Genomic DNA, 17231 nt, shown 5'->3' with positions numbered 1-17231 from the left:
GAAAGAAGCCAGGTTATCTTGGAATGGAAAACATTTGCAGCAGATGAGCAGGATGTGACAGTGCTTTGTGTTGTCAGTTGTCCACGCCCCTTGGACTTATGGGAAAAGAGATAATGGACATATCATGGGAAGGCAACCAGGTTGAGAGGGTGTATTGGTTTTAGTGGAGACTAGATAGACCTGAGGGTGCAGTTGAGCAGATCAAAGGTTGTAGGAATAACGTGGTGAGTCGAGGGCCAAAGGTTAGACAATTGGAATTTTGACACTTCAGTTCTAATGAATTTGGGAGAGATTTCCCAAAGGGGTTACAGAAGGAAGAAGGGGTTGGAGGTAGAAGCAGGATATGGGTTTTGTGATGTAAGTAAATGAGCAGAAATGGCCTTGTCTGTTCTTGATGCTTTAGGGGTAGTTGAGCCACGTGAGAGGGCAAGCTCCTCGGGGTGGCCGTGAATATGGTTTATGGAGTTGACTTGGAGATTATGGAGGCAGAAAATGAATGTAGCAGGTTTCCATGACCGCAGAAATCAACTGTCAATTGAATTAAGGTGCAAATGTGCCAATGTTAGAAACAGGAAACATCAGAGAAGGATGGTGGAAGAAATAACCAAGGATAGAGATGCACTATGAGGCACTCCTTCAGAAGCCACCTGCTCATTGACCCCAGTCAGCAGCTTTGGATAATTACTTTGGTAATGAAAAAGGTCAATGCCCAGTTGTAGCAAAATCTGCCCAACAATGCCATGCTTGGACTGATAAATAGTAAGTAACATTTGTGCTGCACGATGGCCAGGCAATGATTATCTCAGTACGGGAATGGCTGAACTCCAAAACTTTCACTGTGAGTGTCTTGAAATTCACCATTATGCAAAAACTGGACCAGCTACATAAATGTTGTGGCTGCTGGAGCAGGTCAGGCTACATATTTTGCAGAAGTGGCTCAACATTGGTCTTCCCAATGCCCTTCCACCACCAGCAAAACACATGTTAAAAGTTTAACAGAATATTCTCTGCTTACCTGGATGTGTGCAGTTGCTCCAACGCTAGAAATTCTGCATCATCCAGCAATCCATACAATTGCTACTCATCCATAGCTGTTGTACGGACTTTCTGCAGCAGACCACCATGACAGCATTTCCTGAATCTCTGACCTCCATCATCATTGCGTTCACTGCAAAATCGCACATCATCTCAGTTTCGACATGTATCAGTGGTCCTCCTTCATTGCTAGGTCAAAGTCCCTCACATCATCTTGGATTCATTTACACCACATCAAGTAGCTCAAGTGTCAACCCTTACTGGTTTGACCCTCGTCCTGAGAATAAAAGTGCCTTAAAAAACAAGGAACACTTGGGATCTGTTGCTGTTTTTGACATTTGGGATTAGGGCAGTTCATGTATTACTTTTGGAGAAATTCGAGGCAATTTATGTTGCGTTTTGATATTTTAACTATGAGTCTTTAAAGGTTTGTTTTTGTGTTAAAATAAAATCCAGAATTTCCAAAATGGTCACAATTGGAATGGCTACATTTTACACAGAAATATTGCTACTTGCATTTTAGAAATTTTGTTTGGCCTTTTTTCTATCATACAGAATTCTCACAAAGTGCTTTTTTTAATCTTGTGCAGGACAGTCAGAAGAGAAATCTGATGGCAGCAACGGTAAGTGTCAAGTAAATGCGATGAATATTTGCATTTGTATTACTGTTGATAAGTGACTAAAAGCAGCAGAGTCAAAAAACTAGCTCAACTACTTGTAATGTGCTGCAAGTTATGTTAGTAAACGTTTGAATAAGAGCTGAATAAATGTGGTCAGTTAGAGTCTGGTTGATCCTATTTGTATTCAGTTAATTATGTTGGGCTCTCAGTCTGAAAATGAATTTATTTGTGGTTATAGTGTGCTGCTTAAGTAAATGCCTGATATCTGCTGGGCTGGAAAACTGTAGAGAGATTGACAGTTGATGGAATTAGGAGCTGCTAGTGATCAGCTCCCATCACCTATGTAGCTTGATTACCCTTTTAGTCAGGTGGTCATAGCAATGTGAACTTGGGAAAAGCAGTCACAAGAAGCTGAACTTGGAAATTAAACTGCAGGTTTTTACTTATTGTTTGAATTTACCCCAGAAGGGTTTTATGGGTCTTATTTGGAAACCTTCGACCGTTTCAGTCTGATTCTTACGTCTTTGGAGTTGCTACTTGAGCCTGTTGTTGGTACTGAGTTTAAAAACAACTGGAGTTAAATTTATTTAATCCTTATTGTATCACTCAAATGTTCCAATCCCACATTTTGAAGTGACTATTAATGTGTAAAGATGGAATTTCACTTGCGTCAGGGTAAGATCCCCTTAAACCCAACAGTTAATATTTTGGTCATAGTTCACGGCAGTTCATCAGCGGGAAAGGTTTACCCTTTATTGGTGAGTGCCTGAGTGGGTCTGGTAAGTGGAAAGGTATTTCATTATCCAGCTCTGAGATTCTTCCTCTTTTAATGAGGCATAAAATTAAAAGCCTGTTCCATTACTCTCACTTAGCATAATTATTCTGTTGTTTAATGATTATACTTGAGCTACCAATAGTGGTGTCAAAGTGTTTTGCATCATAAGCACTTGCATTGATAGAGCACATTTAACGAAGCACTCAGAGAGGCATTTTTCAGATAGACAGAAATGAATATATGTTAAGCCAGCAAGAGAACAATATTTTGTTTGAACTGATGGTTTTGGAGAAGATTTTTAATGAGAGACAGAGTGGCAGAGAGAACTAGAGAAAAATGTTTGAGTAGGAGTAGCCTGAAGCACTTAATAGCTGCTTCACTGCAGATAAGAAAAGGAGAGGGATATTTAGAAGGAACGGGGAGAATTAATCATTGGTGAGGGTGATGCTAAAGGAACCTGGGACGTGCAGTAAGATGGGCCATAATGCTATTCATGGCCAAAGACAATATTTTTAAACTGAAAGCATTGATGGATAGATAAATGGGGGATGTGGGTGAGTGGGGGTGGCGTTGGTGGAAGTGTCCTTTGAAAAGAAGTTGAAAGGACTTAAATTCCACAAAGCTGGTTGAAGGATAGAACTAGAGTCAACCTTTGCACATCTTTGTAAACATTTCATTACAAGGTCACATGTCACAAGCAAATATTTCCTCATCCAGCAAAATACAGCTAGTACTGAACTAAAAACAGAAAATGCTGCAAAGTGACACATCTGGGGAAAGAAACCAACTTAGCGTTTCAGCTTGTTAACCTTCCATCAAAACTGAGAAAAGTTAGAAATGCATTTAAATTTTAAAATTATTATTCATTATTAAGAATGAGATTGTGGAGTACTTGGAGGTACATGGTAAAGTAAGGCTGAGGCAGCATGGCTTAATGAAGGGGAGGTCATGCTTGACAAATCTGTTTGAGTTCGAGGAGGTAACAAGCAAGTTAGACAAAGGAGAGCCAATGGATGCCATCCACTTGGATTTCAAGTAGGTCTTTGACAAGGAGGCTGCTAAATAAGGTAAGAGTCCATAGTGTTTGGGGCAAGGTACTGGTGTAAATAGAGGATTGGCTGACTGGCAGAGAGCAGAATAGGATGAAGGTGTCTTTATCAGGATGGTAGCAAGAGACTAGTGGAGTGCTACAGGGCTCAATGTTTGGAACACAATTATTCACGTCATACATTAACAATCTGGGCGAAGGAACTGAAGGCATTGTTGCGAAGGTTCAAGGTAACACAAAGATATCTAGAGACGCAGGCAGTGTTGAGGAAGCAGGGATACTGCAGAAGGACGTAGGCTAGGAAAGTGGACAAAGAAGTGGCAGATGGAATGCAATGTGGGAAAATGTGCAGTTATGTACTTAGGTAGGCAGAATACAGGTGTGGACAATTTTCTAAACATGGAAAGGCTTTGGAAATCTGAGGTGCAAAGGGACTTGAGAATCCTGAACTAGCATTCCCTTGAGGTTAACACGCAGGTTCACTTGACAGTTAGGAAGGCAAATGCAATGTTAGTATTCATTTCAAGGGGGCTAGAATACATGAGCAGAGATATACAGCCTCAGCAGTACAAGGTTCTGGTCAGACCACATTTGAAATGTGAGCAGTTTTGGGCACTGTATCTAAGGAATGATGCGTTGGCATTGGAAGGGGACCAGAGGAGGTTTATAAGAATGACCTTGGGGATGAAGGACTTATCATAAGAGGAGCAGTTGAGGACTTTGGGTCTGTACTCAGTGGAGTTCAGAAGGATGAGGAGGTGATCTGATTTAAAACTAACAAAAAACTGAGAGGCCGGGATAGAATAGAAGTGGAGAAGACGTTTCCATAGGTGGGAGAGACCAGCTCCTCAGAGTAGAGGAACCACCCTTTAGAACTGAGCTGAGGAGGAATTTCTTCAGCCAGAGAGTGGTTAATCTGTGGAACACGTTGCTGCAGAGAACTATGGAGGCCAAGTCATTGAGTCTATTTAAAACAGAGATAGATTCTTGATTGGTGAAGGGATCAAGGGGTACGGAGAGAAAGCGAGAGAATGGGTTTGAGAAATATTTCCACTACAGTCGAATGGTGGGGCAGACTAAGTGAGCCAAATGGCCTTATTCTGTTCCTTTGTCTTTTATGGTCTTTTGTAGGAAGCAAGTGAATCCCCTCATAAATACCCATAACCTGCATCCAGTGGAGCCCTTTATACGATTAACATAGACTAGACCTATATTCCCCAGAATTTGGAAAAATGAGAGGTGATCTCATTGGAACATCATCTTATGGGGCTTTGTAAGGCAGATGCTTGGTGGATGTTTCCCTGGGTTGTACAAGTCTAAAGTATCAAATTACAGTCAGAGGGGTCAGCTATTTTGGGATGAGCAATTTATTCACTTGAAGGATGTTGATGCTTTGGAATTTGCTACCCTAAGAATACTGTAGGTGCTCAATTGTTAAGTATGTTTAAGATAAGTCCATTTTTTTGTCAACGAAGGGTATAATGAGATTTGGGGTTGTGCAGAATGGGTCAGTTATGATTTTATTGAATAACAGCACAGGTGTGAAGGTCCACATTCCCAACTGCTTTGCTCATTTCCTGTATTGTAAATGATCTCACTTGGCATTTGTCTCCTGTCTCTTTGCTCCCCAGCTTCTGATTCTTCCCAAACGCCTGTTTTTGTCCCTAATCTATTTTGCTGTTAAGTCACTGGAACCTTGATTCCTTGTCCTCTTAGGCTGATTGTTCTTCCTAAATTTTGTTTTTAGCCTCTGTCTGATGCCTATTCTTGCTGGGTCATCACCCCATTGAACTTGATCTCCCGATCTCTGCCAGTGCTCCAGTCTGAATTCCATGTGTGCTTGCTGTGTAACCCCTTCGCTCATGATGCTGCCTTAACCCTGCTTTTTTGATTATATTCCAAGTTGCACAGGTAGCCACCTTTTCTCCATATTCCTGCCTATGTAGGCATGGAGCAGCACAAATAGAAAATGGGTTGGTAGATGAGATATAAAATTCAAGTAATTTAGTGTTGCTCAGGTTTCAGAAGGATTGGCATTGGGGTGTTACAATGGTCAGTCCTAGTTCACTTGTCCTCTCTGTAGGTATAGCTGGCTTTAACTTGGCATAAACTTAATCTCAAAAATTGTTGGCTGCTCAAAAAAGTAAGAGACTAGACAATCTGTGGAGGGTCATAGAATCTCCACAATGTGGAAACTGGCCATTCGGCCCATTGAGTTCATACCCACCCTCCAAAGAGCATCTCACACAGACTCAGCCCCTCCCTGTAACCCTGCATTCTCTGTAGCTAATTCACCTAGCATGCACATCCCTGTGGGCAATTTAGCTTGGCCAGTGCATATCTTTGGACTGTGGGAGGAAACCAGAGCACCCGGAGGAAACCCACGCAGACACGTGGAGAATGTGCAAACAACACACAGACAGTTACCCGAAGGTGGAATCGAACCTGGGTCCCTGGTGCTTTGAGAAGCAACAGGGCCTAACCACTGAGCCACCGTACCACCCCATTTAAGGGCTATTAATGGATTGTGTACTAAATATATTTTAATGAGTGTATTTTGGGGATATGTATTAAATTATTGCCACCACTTTTTTGGGATTTATAAATAGGAACACAATACAAGAAGATTAAAACAATGATAAATTTATTAGAAGCATTGGTTAGGTGATGGAATAGATGTGAAACTTTGAACACACCATTATAGAAGGGACATTAAAGTCTTTGAAAGCTTAAAATAAAATTCTACAAGATTGGAAACTGTAGTTAGGGAGAGACTTAAAATACTGGAAGAGCTTTGCTGCAGCTAATAATGATGAGAAAGATTCAATAAATCTCGGCAAAATTGACAGGCTTTAATAGGGAAGCTGCATCTCCTATGGGTAAGGAATCGTTGAAGTACCTATAAGAGAAGGATGTTTAAACACATTACACAACAGGTTTGTTGAGTTGGGTAGTTTAGTCAAAGTCGTTTGAGTAGAAATGGATACTTAGTTCAAGTCAAATTTGGGATTATCGGGAAAACGAGCTACAGTGTTGGATGAGTTTTGGATTGGTGTTATAAAGAGCTGACAAACACCAAGTTGAATGAGCCTATTTTCAAAACTTCTATGGGTCTATGCTTTTCACTGACACTCCTGTGCCTGTACTCCCACAGTTTGTACTTTAACTCAATTGCACATTTTCACTGACACACGCAGTATTTCTTTGGTCTCCCTCCCACTGACGCTTGTTCTTTAACCCAAACACCCACTTCCACTGACACACACTGTGCCTGCTATTCCCCGCTGCTATTATACTTTCTTTTCTCCTCTTTGTTTTAATGCTGTGTCATTATTCGACATTGAGTCTTCTGTTGTAGCAAGATATAAAAATTACCTCGCCTCCTGATCCAGCAAACTATAAAACTTGACATGCTAATGCTTTACCAGCCTGCCTCAAAATGAATTATATAACTCATGCTTCATTTTTAAAAGCAAACAGCATCTAATGGGTTGTATCATAATACAATATGACCAATAATTGGTTACTGTTTTATTACATTTATGTGGGTAGTAACAACAGACATGAATTATTTTCATTGCTGTAATATCACAATGTTTATGTGACTTCTTGACTTGATTTTGCTTTTGTTTTTAGTAATTGGGTATCTCTCTTGTTATTGTGACACACTACACAGAAATGAATAAAACTGATTGAAGTTATCTGAAAGTATTTGAAAGATTGGTTGCAGTGAATATAAGACTGTCTCAGAACGCGAGTAGGAAATGAATACCTCCACGGGTGGCACGATGGCACAGTGGTTAGCACTGCTGCCTCACAGCGCCAGAGACCCGGGTTCAATTCCCGCCTCAGGCGACTGTCTGTGTGGAGTTTGCACATTCTCCCAGTGTCTGTGTGGGTTTCCTCCAGATGCTCCAGTTTCCTCCCCCAGTCCAAAAATGTACAGGTTAAGTGAATTGACCATACTAAATTGCCCGTAGTGTTAGGTGAAGGGGTAAATGTAGGGGAATGGGTCTGGGTGGGTTGCGCTTCGGCAGGTCGGTGCGGACGTGTTGGGCTGAAGGGCCTGTTTCCACACTGTAAGTAATCTAATCTAATATAAAAAAAACCTAATCTAATCATTAAGTTCTGGAGCATAGCTATCCTGTTCAATGCATTCCCAAGCAAACAAAATGAATGTGTTTATTTTGAAACATATTTCAAGAGCAGACAGTATCTCAAGGGTTTGCCAAGTCTTTAGGCGTTGAGAATAAAAGGGATTCTGCAGATGTGTATGTAAATTTCCAATATACCTTTGACAAGGTGACATATAAAAATAACTCATTATGTAGGCATTAATATTAGACCATTGATAAAAGATTGGTTAGCTAACAGGAAACAGAGCATAGGGATAAATGTGAGTCACTTACGGGTCTGCAAGGTGAAATGAGTGAAATGCCATAGGGATCAGTACTGAGGACTCAACTATTAACATTGTATATCAATGGATCAAATATCAACAATCGACCTAGATGGAGGGACCCGATGTATAGTTGCTAATTTTGCTGATGTGACAAAGATAGCTCAGAGAGTGACTTGTGAAGAGGACCAAAGGAACCAAGGGTAATCATGGAATCCCTACATTGTGGCCATCAGAGCCACCACCACCACACCCCACCAACCTATCACCCTGCATTTCCCATGATCAATCTTTGGACTATGAGAGGGAACCGGAGCACCTGGCAGAAACCCACGCAGACACAGGGGAAAATGTAAAAACTCCACACAGACAGATGCCTCAGGGTGGAATTGAACTCCAAGTCTGTAGCACTGTGAGGCAGCAGTGCTAACCACTGGGCCACCCTGTCAGTGGGCATAAATGTGACAGTATAATCTAGGATAACGTGAACTTGTTCACTTTGGCAGGAAGAATCAAAAAGCATCTTGTTTAAATAGGGATCACAGAGCTCTGCAGTACAGGTGGGTCTGGATGGCATGATGTGTGAATCACAAAAGATTGATGTTTAAATGCAGAAAGTGATTAGGAAGGTAAATGGAATTGCACGAGGATTGGAATGTAAAGGTAGAATGTTTTGTTACAGTTGTGCCTGGTCTTGCTGAGACCGCATCTCATGTTCTTGTATAATTTTAGTCTCCTTATTTAAGAAAGGATATAATTGCATGGGGGCCAATGCAGGGATTGTTCCCTTGGCTGATTTCTTGTATGAAGGTGTCACTTTAGGAGGAAAGATTGGGCCCATATCCATTGGAATTTGGACGACTGAGAGGTAATGTTATAAGATCCTGAGGGGCATAACAGCATGGATTTTGAGAGAAGGTTTCCTGTTTTAAAAAGAAGGGGTTTCACATTTAAGATGAAGGTATGGAGAAACATTTCTTAGGGTCATTAGTTAGTCTTAGAAATCCCTTCCCAAAAAAGCTGTGGAGACACAGCCATTGAATACTTTTAAGGCTGATCTTGATTGGTATATTGGATGTAGACAAGATAGTGGAGCAGGCTCAAGGGGTTATATGGTCTTCCCCTAATCTGTATGTTAATTAATGTACTTCTGCAGGTTCATTGCTATAAGGTGACAAAATGCCAGGAAATCTGGGAGGAGACCCCAGGATTGTATAAAATGTGGGGAGGCTGTAGGGAACACCCCCTGTAGTCTTTGTTTTTCACAATACAGCTGACTAGTTCAATGGTCATTTAAATATTTTTGCTTGGCTGCATCTTCTGTATGCAGTTACCTAAAGGGCTTGGCTTGTATGTGACCTACACAGGAATCTGTTGATTGCTCCAAAGTTTTGAGGGAGCTCTGGCTGTCGGTCAGAGTTGTGACCTCTATAGAGTTGGTGGGAGAAGGATCTGGTTGAGAGAGGTTATCCTCCTGTTTGTTGCTAATTGGTTGAGACATAAGAGGCAAGGAATAGGACAAATGGTTCATGGACTGGGGTGTGATAATTCCAGTTCTCCAGTGATCTTCAGTGGATTTCTGCTTTTAGTATTTATCAATAGACATTAAAAAAATGAGTGTTGTGCTTCCAGATTTGAAGGTTACAGTGAGGAAGATGAATTGTGTGGCAGTGAGGAAGAAATTACAAATATGGGTTAAGTAAGTAGCAAAGCTATGGTTATGGATTTAATTGTGGGCAGATGTGAGGTCTTGTCCTTTGGATCTGAGGGAGGCCAATGCGAAACGCTTGCTTAATAAAGATGAGGCACTGTGGAGAAGTAAAGGGATTTGTGTGTTGATGTACACAAAAGCACTGGTATAAAAGATGTTTAAGAAAATTAATGGACTGCTGATCCTTAGCTCAAGGGATTGGTGTACAAAACAAAGGATTTGAAGTTTCAGTTGTAATGTGCTTTGATCAGAGCCTGTTTGTGGTCTTGCATTTTCTCTCTGGACTTTGATTTGGAAGAAGAATATTCTAGCCTTTGAAGAGATTCAGTGCAGATCGATCAAAATTACACCTGGGCTTAAAAGATCAAATTATGAAGACCGGCTTTCAAATACCTTTTACTTCTGTGAGATGAAAGAAAGAACGTGTGTTTATTAGATGATGTTTCATAACAGTAGGATGGACCATAATTCTTTAGAACTGCGTGTGTATTTTGAAATATAATCACTATTGTAGATTTGGAAACCAAAGCTGGTGTAGATGATGCCCAGATTATCTGTTTCAATGATATTGTTTGAATAATGAATACTTTTTTTTTAAAGTGATGATAAGCCCAGGACATTGAGAAGTGCACTCTTGCAGTTTTTGGAAATAGTGTGATACATGTAGGGAACGCTGGATGACTAGAGAAATTGAAGTTTTGGTTAAGAAAAAGAAGGAAGCATATGTCAGGTACAGACAAGAAAGGTCAAATGAATCCTTAAAAGAGTATAAAGGCAGTAGGAGTATGTTTAAAAGGGAAATCAGGAGGGCAAGAAAAGGGGCCATGAGATCGCTTTGGCAAATAGGGCTAAGGAGAATCCAAAGGAATTTTATAAATACACTAAGAACGAAAGGGTAACTAGGGAGAGAATAGGGCCCCTCAAAGATCAGCAAGACAGCCTATGTGTGGAGCTGCAGGAGATGGGGAAATCACCTAAACGAGTATTTTCAACAGTGTTTACTGTGAAGAAGGACGTGGAAGATATAGAATGTGGGGAAATAGATGGTGACACCTTGAAAAATGTCCATGGTGGTGCTGGATGTCTTGAAATGCATAAAAGTAGATATATCCCCAGGACCTGATCAGGGGTTCCCCAGAACTCTGAGAGGCTAGAGAAGTGATTGCTGGGCTCCTTGCTCAGATATTTGTATCATCGATAGTCACAAGTGAGGTGTCAGAAGACTGGAGGTTGGCTAATGTGGTGCCACTGTTTAAGAAAGGTGGTAAGGAAAAGCCAGGGAACTATAGACCAGTGAGCCAGTTGTTGGAGGGAATCGTGAAGGACAGGATTTACATGTATTTGGAAAGGCAGGGACTGATTAGGGATAGTCAGCATGGTTTTGTGCGTGGGAAATCATGTCTCACTAACTTGATTGAGTTTTTTTAAGATATAACAAAGAGGGTTGATGAAGGCAGAGTAGTAGACATGAATCTATATGGACTTCACTAAGGCGTTCGACAAAGTTCCTCACGGGAGACTGGTTAGCAAGGTTAGATCTCACAGGGAGAATACAGGGAGAACTAGCCATTTGGATACAGAACTGGCTCAAAGGTAGAAGACAGAGGGTGGTGGTGATGGAGGGTTGTTTTTCAGACTGGAGGCCTGTGACCAGTGGAGTGCCACAAGGATCGGTGCTGGGTCCACTGCTTTTTGTTGTTTATATAAATGATTTGGATGTGAACAGAGGAGGTATAGTTAGTAAGTTTGCAGATGACACCAAAATTGGAGGCGCAATGGAGAGCGAAGAAAGGTTACCTCAGATTACAACAGGATCTGGACCAGATGGGCCAATAGGCTGAGGAGTGGCAGATGGAGTTTAATTCAGATAAATGCGAGGTGCTGCATTTTGGGAAAGCGAACCAGAGCCCAACTTGTACATTCAATGGTAAGGTCCTAGGCAGTGTTGCTGAACAAAGAGACCTTGGGATGCAGGTTCATAGCTCCTTGAAAGTGGAGTCGCAAGTAGATAGGATCGTGAAGAAGGCATTTGGTATGCTTTCCTTTATTGGTCAGAGCATTGAGTAGAGGAGTTGGGAGGTCATGTTGCAGTTGTACAGGACATTGGTTTGGTCAGTTTTGGAATATTGCATGCAGTTCTGGTCTCCTTCCTATCGGAAGGATGTTGTGAAACTTGAAAGGGTTCAGAAAAGGTTTACAAGGATGTTGCCAGAATTGGAAGATTTGAGCTATAGGGAGAGGTTGAATAGGCAATGGCTGTTTTCCCTGGAGCATCGGAAGCTGAGGGGTGACCTTACAGAGGTTTATAAAATCATGAGGGACATGGATAGGATAAATAAACAAAGTCTTTTCCTTGGGGTGGGGGAGTCCACAGCTCGACGGCATAGGTTCAGGGTGGACAGGGGAAAGATATAAAAAGGACCTAAGAGGCAACATTTTCACACAGAGGGTGGTGCGTGAATGGAATGAGCTACCAGAGGAAGTGGTGGAGGCTGGTAGAATTACAGCATTTAAAAGGCCTCTGGGTGGGCATATGAATAGAAAGGTTTAGAATGCTGGCAAGTGGGTCTAGATTAGGTTGGGATATCTGGTCAGCATGGATGAGTTGGACCAAAGGGTCTGTTTCTGTGCTGTTTATCTCTATGACTCTATGTCTGTGAGAGTGGACAGATGAAGCATTGGTTTAACATCTCACGCACAAGATGGCACCTCTGACAATGCAACATTCTATAGAACTGTAGTGGGGTGAGCTTAGATAACATGCTTAAAACGCCAGGTTTGAATTGGAACTCACTCTCAACGTAGAATCAGCAGAGTGTTACCTACTGAGCTAAGTTTAAAAATCACACAACACCAGGTTATAGTCCAACAGATCTATTTGGAAGTACCAGCTTTCAGAGCGCTGCTTCTTCATCAGGTACCTTTTTTTTCTGTCTTGTACATTGTCTGCCAAATTTTTGGCCACTAACTTAACTCATCTAGCTCCCTTTACAGTTTCCTCATGTCTTCTTCATGACTGTCTATCTTTGTGCCATTAGGAAATTAAGCAGCTATACTTTTGTTTCGCTCATACAAGCTATTAATGTGACTTACAAACATTTAAGACACTGGCACTGATTCCTGTGGCACATCACTTGTTACGTCTTGGCAACTCAAAAACAACTTATTTATGCCTACTGTTTCTGACTAGTCCTCTGTTCATGCTATTGTGTCACCCCCAAACCATGGTTTCTTATTTTTATTTGTTACCTTTGATGTGGCACTTCGTCAAATGCCCTCTGAAAATCGAAGTACAGCAGAACCAAAGGTTCCCATTTATCCACATTTCTTGTTATTACAGTACTTCCACAAACTCCAACAAGCTAGTCAAACATGAATTCTATTTTATTAAATCATGTTGACTTTGCATGGAGATCTTTTTCTCAAATACCCTGCTATATCCTTCTTCATAAAAGATTCTAGCAATTTCCCTATAATATGTACGACGTTACTGGCCTGTAGATTTCTGCTTTCCCTATTTTCTTGGCTGGAGGAGTCACATTTGCTACTTTCTAATTGGATTAGACCATTCGAGAATCTAAGAAATGTTTGGCAATTAAAACTCATATTTAGGCAGGGTATTTTTTTTGCTGAAAAATGTGTTGCTGGAAAAGCGCAGCAGGTCAGGCAGCATCAAAGGAGCAGGAGAATCAACGTTTTGGGCATAAGCCCTTCTTCAGGAATGAGGAGGGTGTGCCAAGCAGGCTAAGATAAAAGGTAGGGAGGAGGGATTTGGGGGAGGGGTGTTGGGAATGCGATAGGTGGAAGGAGGTTAAGGTGAGGTGCAATCTTCTACCCGACCTCTCTGTCCCCACCCCCTCTCCAGCCTATCGCCCTCCCCTTGACCTCCTTCCACCTATCGCATTCCCAACAGCCCTCCCCCAAGTCCCTCCTCCCTACCTTTTATCTTAGCCTGCTTGGCACACCCTCCTCATTCCTGAAGAAGGGTTTATGCCCGAAACGTCGATTTCTCCTGCTCCTTTGATGCTGCCTGACCTGCTGCGCTTTTCCAGCAACACATTTTTCAGCTCTGATCTCCAGCATCTGCAGTCGTCACTTTCTCATAGGGTATTTTTTTTTGCAAGACATTAGGAAGAAGTCTATCGAGACCTGAGATTTGACTGCTTTTATTCTGATAGTTTTCTTAATACCTAGTGAAGAAACTTGTTTTGAGTTCTTTCCATGTCTTCACTTTCTCATTCACAATTACCTCTGGGATGTTATTTATATCCGTTTCCTGTCCGATCTTCACAAAATATCTTTTGAATTCATGTGTCATTTCCTTTCTTCTCCCCATTATTAATACCAGAGACATACTCTATAGAGCGCTCACTTTACTTATACTTCCCTTTTTATATATATAGAGCATAGAACATAGAACAGTGTAACACAGGAACGGCCCTTAGTCCATGATGTCGTGTCGAATATGACACCAAATGAAACTAATCCCTTCCACCTACCCTTAGTCTATATCCCCCCATTCCTTGTGTATTCATATGCTTATCCAAAATTCCCTTAAATGCCCTTATCGTGTCAGCCTCAATTATCACCCCTGGCGGTGCATTCCAGACCCCTGTCACTCTGTGTTTAAAAAAAACACTTGCCCTTCACATCTCCTTTGAACTTTTCCCCTTTTATCTTAAATGCATGTTCCCTAATATTAGATGTTTCAACTCTCGGAAAAAAGATTCTGACAGTCAAGCCTATCCGTGCATCTCATAATTTTATAGACTCCTATCAAGTCTCCCCTCGGCCGCCTCCACGTAGGAGAAAACAACCTGATTTTTCTAGTTTCTCCTTACAGTTCATGCCCTCTATTCCAGGCAGCATCTTGGTAAATCTCTTCTATACCCTCTTCAAAGCCTCCACATCTTTCCTGTAACATGATGACCAGAATTGAATGCAGTGCTCTAAACTGATCTAACCAAACTCTTATAAAGCTACAACGTGACATCCTGACTCTTGTACTCAATTCCCCGACCAGTAAAGACAAGCGTGCTGTATGCTACTTTACCACCCTATCTATGTACGTAGCCACTTTCAGGAAGCTATGGGCTTGAACCCCAAGATCCCTCTGTATATCAATGTTATTTAGAGCCTTCCCTTACTTTTTCCAAAGTGCAGTACCTTAAACTACCCGGATTAAACTCCATCTGTCATTTGGAAAGACTATTGCAATATACTTTTATTGTCATGTGTACTCCGTTGTAAGAGTGCAGTGAAAAGCTTTTACAATGTCTGTCCTCTGACAACATCTTAGGTACAGGTACCTAGGTACAGTTCTTAGATACAGCAGAGGAATAAAAGTCATTTCATTATTTAGAGTTGAAAAGTAAGTTTAAAAAATAGGACATCATTAAAGTACATTACAGTAAGGTAGAAAATTTCAAATAGACATTACAATGTTAAATCTCAGCGTAGGGTCTCTGCACATGGTCTGACTGTTAGCACCAGGCCCAGTCTATTAGCTGTCCCCGCTCCACTCCAAGCCTCATACTGCTCCATACCGGCACTCAACTGCTGCAAGGTAAGTGCCTCCCTCAAGCCAGTCTCTGCCCAGGACTTGCTGCCTGCATGATACTCTGGGGCTGCTTCCCTACACACTGCTCCTGGGCCCTCGTGCAGTATCAGTCCATATCCGCAACTGATCTATATCCTGCTGTACCCTTTGACAACCTTCTTCACTATCCACAACTCCACCGATCTCTGCAAACTTACTAACACACCCACCTACATTTTCATCTAACTCATTTCCATATAGCTCAAACAGTGGAGGTCCTATTATGGATCCTTCTGGAATACCACTAGTAACCTCCACCCTGAAAAACACCCACCATTCCTCTCTGTCTTTGGGCAAGCCAATCCTGAATCCATGTGGCCAAGTCACCGTGGATCCCATGGATCTTAATCTTCTGGATGTGTCTATCATGAGGGACCTTGTAGAAAAGTTGACTAAAGTCCATGTAAATGATATCCATATCTGTGGAAACACTTGCTGTATGTTTTTGTATTTCTAGTTACCTTTCTCTCATGCTCGAAGTTTCACTTGTTTTGCTTTCACCGTATTCTGTCCAATGGTCTGACGTGCCACTGATCTTTATGGAATTACAGACCTTTTCTTTCAATTTGATACTGTATTTAACCTCCTTAGTTAATCATGGATGATCCATCCTTAGAGTCTTTCTTTCTCACTGGAATGTATCTTTTCTCAATATTCTGAGCTACCTCCTTTAATATCTGTTACCGCAGCTCTGATTCCCTATCCCGTAATCAAATTTTCCTGGCTCACTTAAGTCAGCTTGGACTTCATGCCCTCATAATTTTCCTTACTTAAGTTTAAATACTAGTATTTCACTAGAAACACTTGGGAAAAAGACACATTTTATTGAATCTTTATATCTTGCACTTGACAGGATATTTTGCAAGAATACCAATTGAAGTGCATAAACACAATTTAGATTGCATGAGAAGAAAATGCTGATTGATTGGCAAGTAGACACTAATTGATTGGAAGAGGCGTTGCCAAGGAGAATGAATCAATTAATAATTGATTGACAACTAGATCCATTGCCCTGAGAAATGAATAAGGGAACGGCTGCCATCTAATTTGTTGACTTGAAACAGTTGCAAAGTATGTGCTACATGTCTCGAGAGGTTTTGTGGTGCAATGGCACTGCCCCTACCTTTGACCCAAGTTCAAGTCCTACCTGCCCTAGGGGAGTGTAATAGCATCTCTGAACAGGTTGATTAGAAAATATCTATCTGTAAAAGAGGGAGTCCTTGTGCTGCAGTGGAAGGTAGGCCATCCCTCCAGGGTAGGCGATGGCCTAGTGGTAATATCGCTGGACTATTAATTCAAAGACCCAGGTAATGATTTGAGACCTGGATTTTGAATCCCACCATGACAGGTAGTACATTGTGAAATTTGAATTCAATAATAATCTGGAAATAAGAGTCTGATGATAACTGTGAAATTATTGTCAATTGTCAAGGAAAACCCATCTGGTTCATGAATATCCTTTAGGGAAGGAAATCTGCCATTCTTATCTGTTCAGGGCCTACGTGTGACTCCAGGCACACAACAATGTGGATGACTCTTAACTGCCCTCTGGGCAGTTAGAGATGGGCAATGAATACTGGCTGAGCTAGTGATGCCCACATCCCATGAATTAATTTTTTTAAACGAGTGTCCCTACTTCTGAGGCAGGAGGCATGTAATAACATGTCTGAGCACATTGATTAGAAAATACCTTATCTGTCTCTTCCAGTCCATGCAAATGCACCACATTGCAAGCCAAAATGACACTTGGTTGTCTGTAGAATTCTTCGCACATTCAAAATTATCCAGTAAATATTAACCAATTGGAATCTCATCTAACTTTAGACACTGTTGTGAGCTTTGGAAGCATGGGAGTTGAGTACAGTTTTGCGAACCATCGAAGCCTTATTGATGCTGCGTAGATGTAGCATGAAGCAGCTAGTTTCACCTGTTGCTCAACTGTTTGAAATACCTTCCACGTCCGGGCTATTTGGAGGTATAATGAATACTCTTCATAATACAGCAACAGGATACAGTCATCAAACCAAAAAGACTTCCCAAACAC

The 17231-nt window shown here is 41.4% G+C and overlaps 1 protein-coding gene across 1 annotated transcript in view; it reads left to right on the top strand.

Moving 5' to 3' along the window:
• The window catches only part of LOC140486049 (general transcription factor IIF subunit 2-like), a 108445-nt gene that overhangs the window by 49517 nt on the left and 41697 nt on the right, over nucleotides 1-17231 (top strand). The window contains exon 5 of the mRNA XM_072584635.1: nucleotides 1626-1658. Coding sequence (XP_072440736.1) covers nucleotides 1626-1658 — 33 coding nt within the window. The remainder of the gene's footprint in view (nucleotides 1-1625; nucleotides 1659-17231) is intronic.

Source organism: Chiloscyllium punctatum, chromosome 15, assembly GCF_047496795.1.
Source record: "Chiloscyllium punctatum isolate Juve2018m chromosome 15, sChiPun1.3, whole genome shotgun sequence".
Taxonomy (NCBI): domain Eukaryota; kingdom Metazoa; phylum Chordata; class Chondrichthyes; order Orectolobiformes; family Hemiscylliidae; genus Chiloscyllium; species Chiloscyllium punctatum.
The sequence above is the reverse complement of the archived record's forward strand: the minus strand, read 5'-3'. Positions and strand labels throughout refer to the sequence as shown.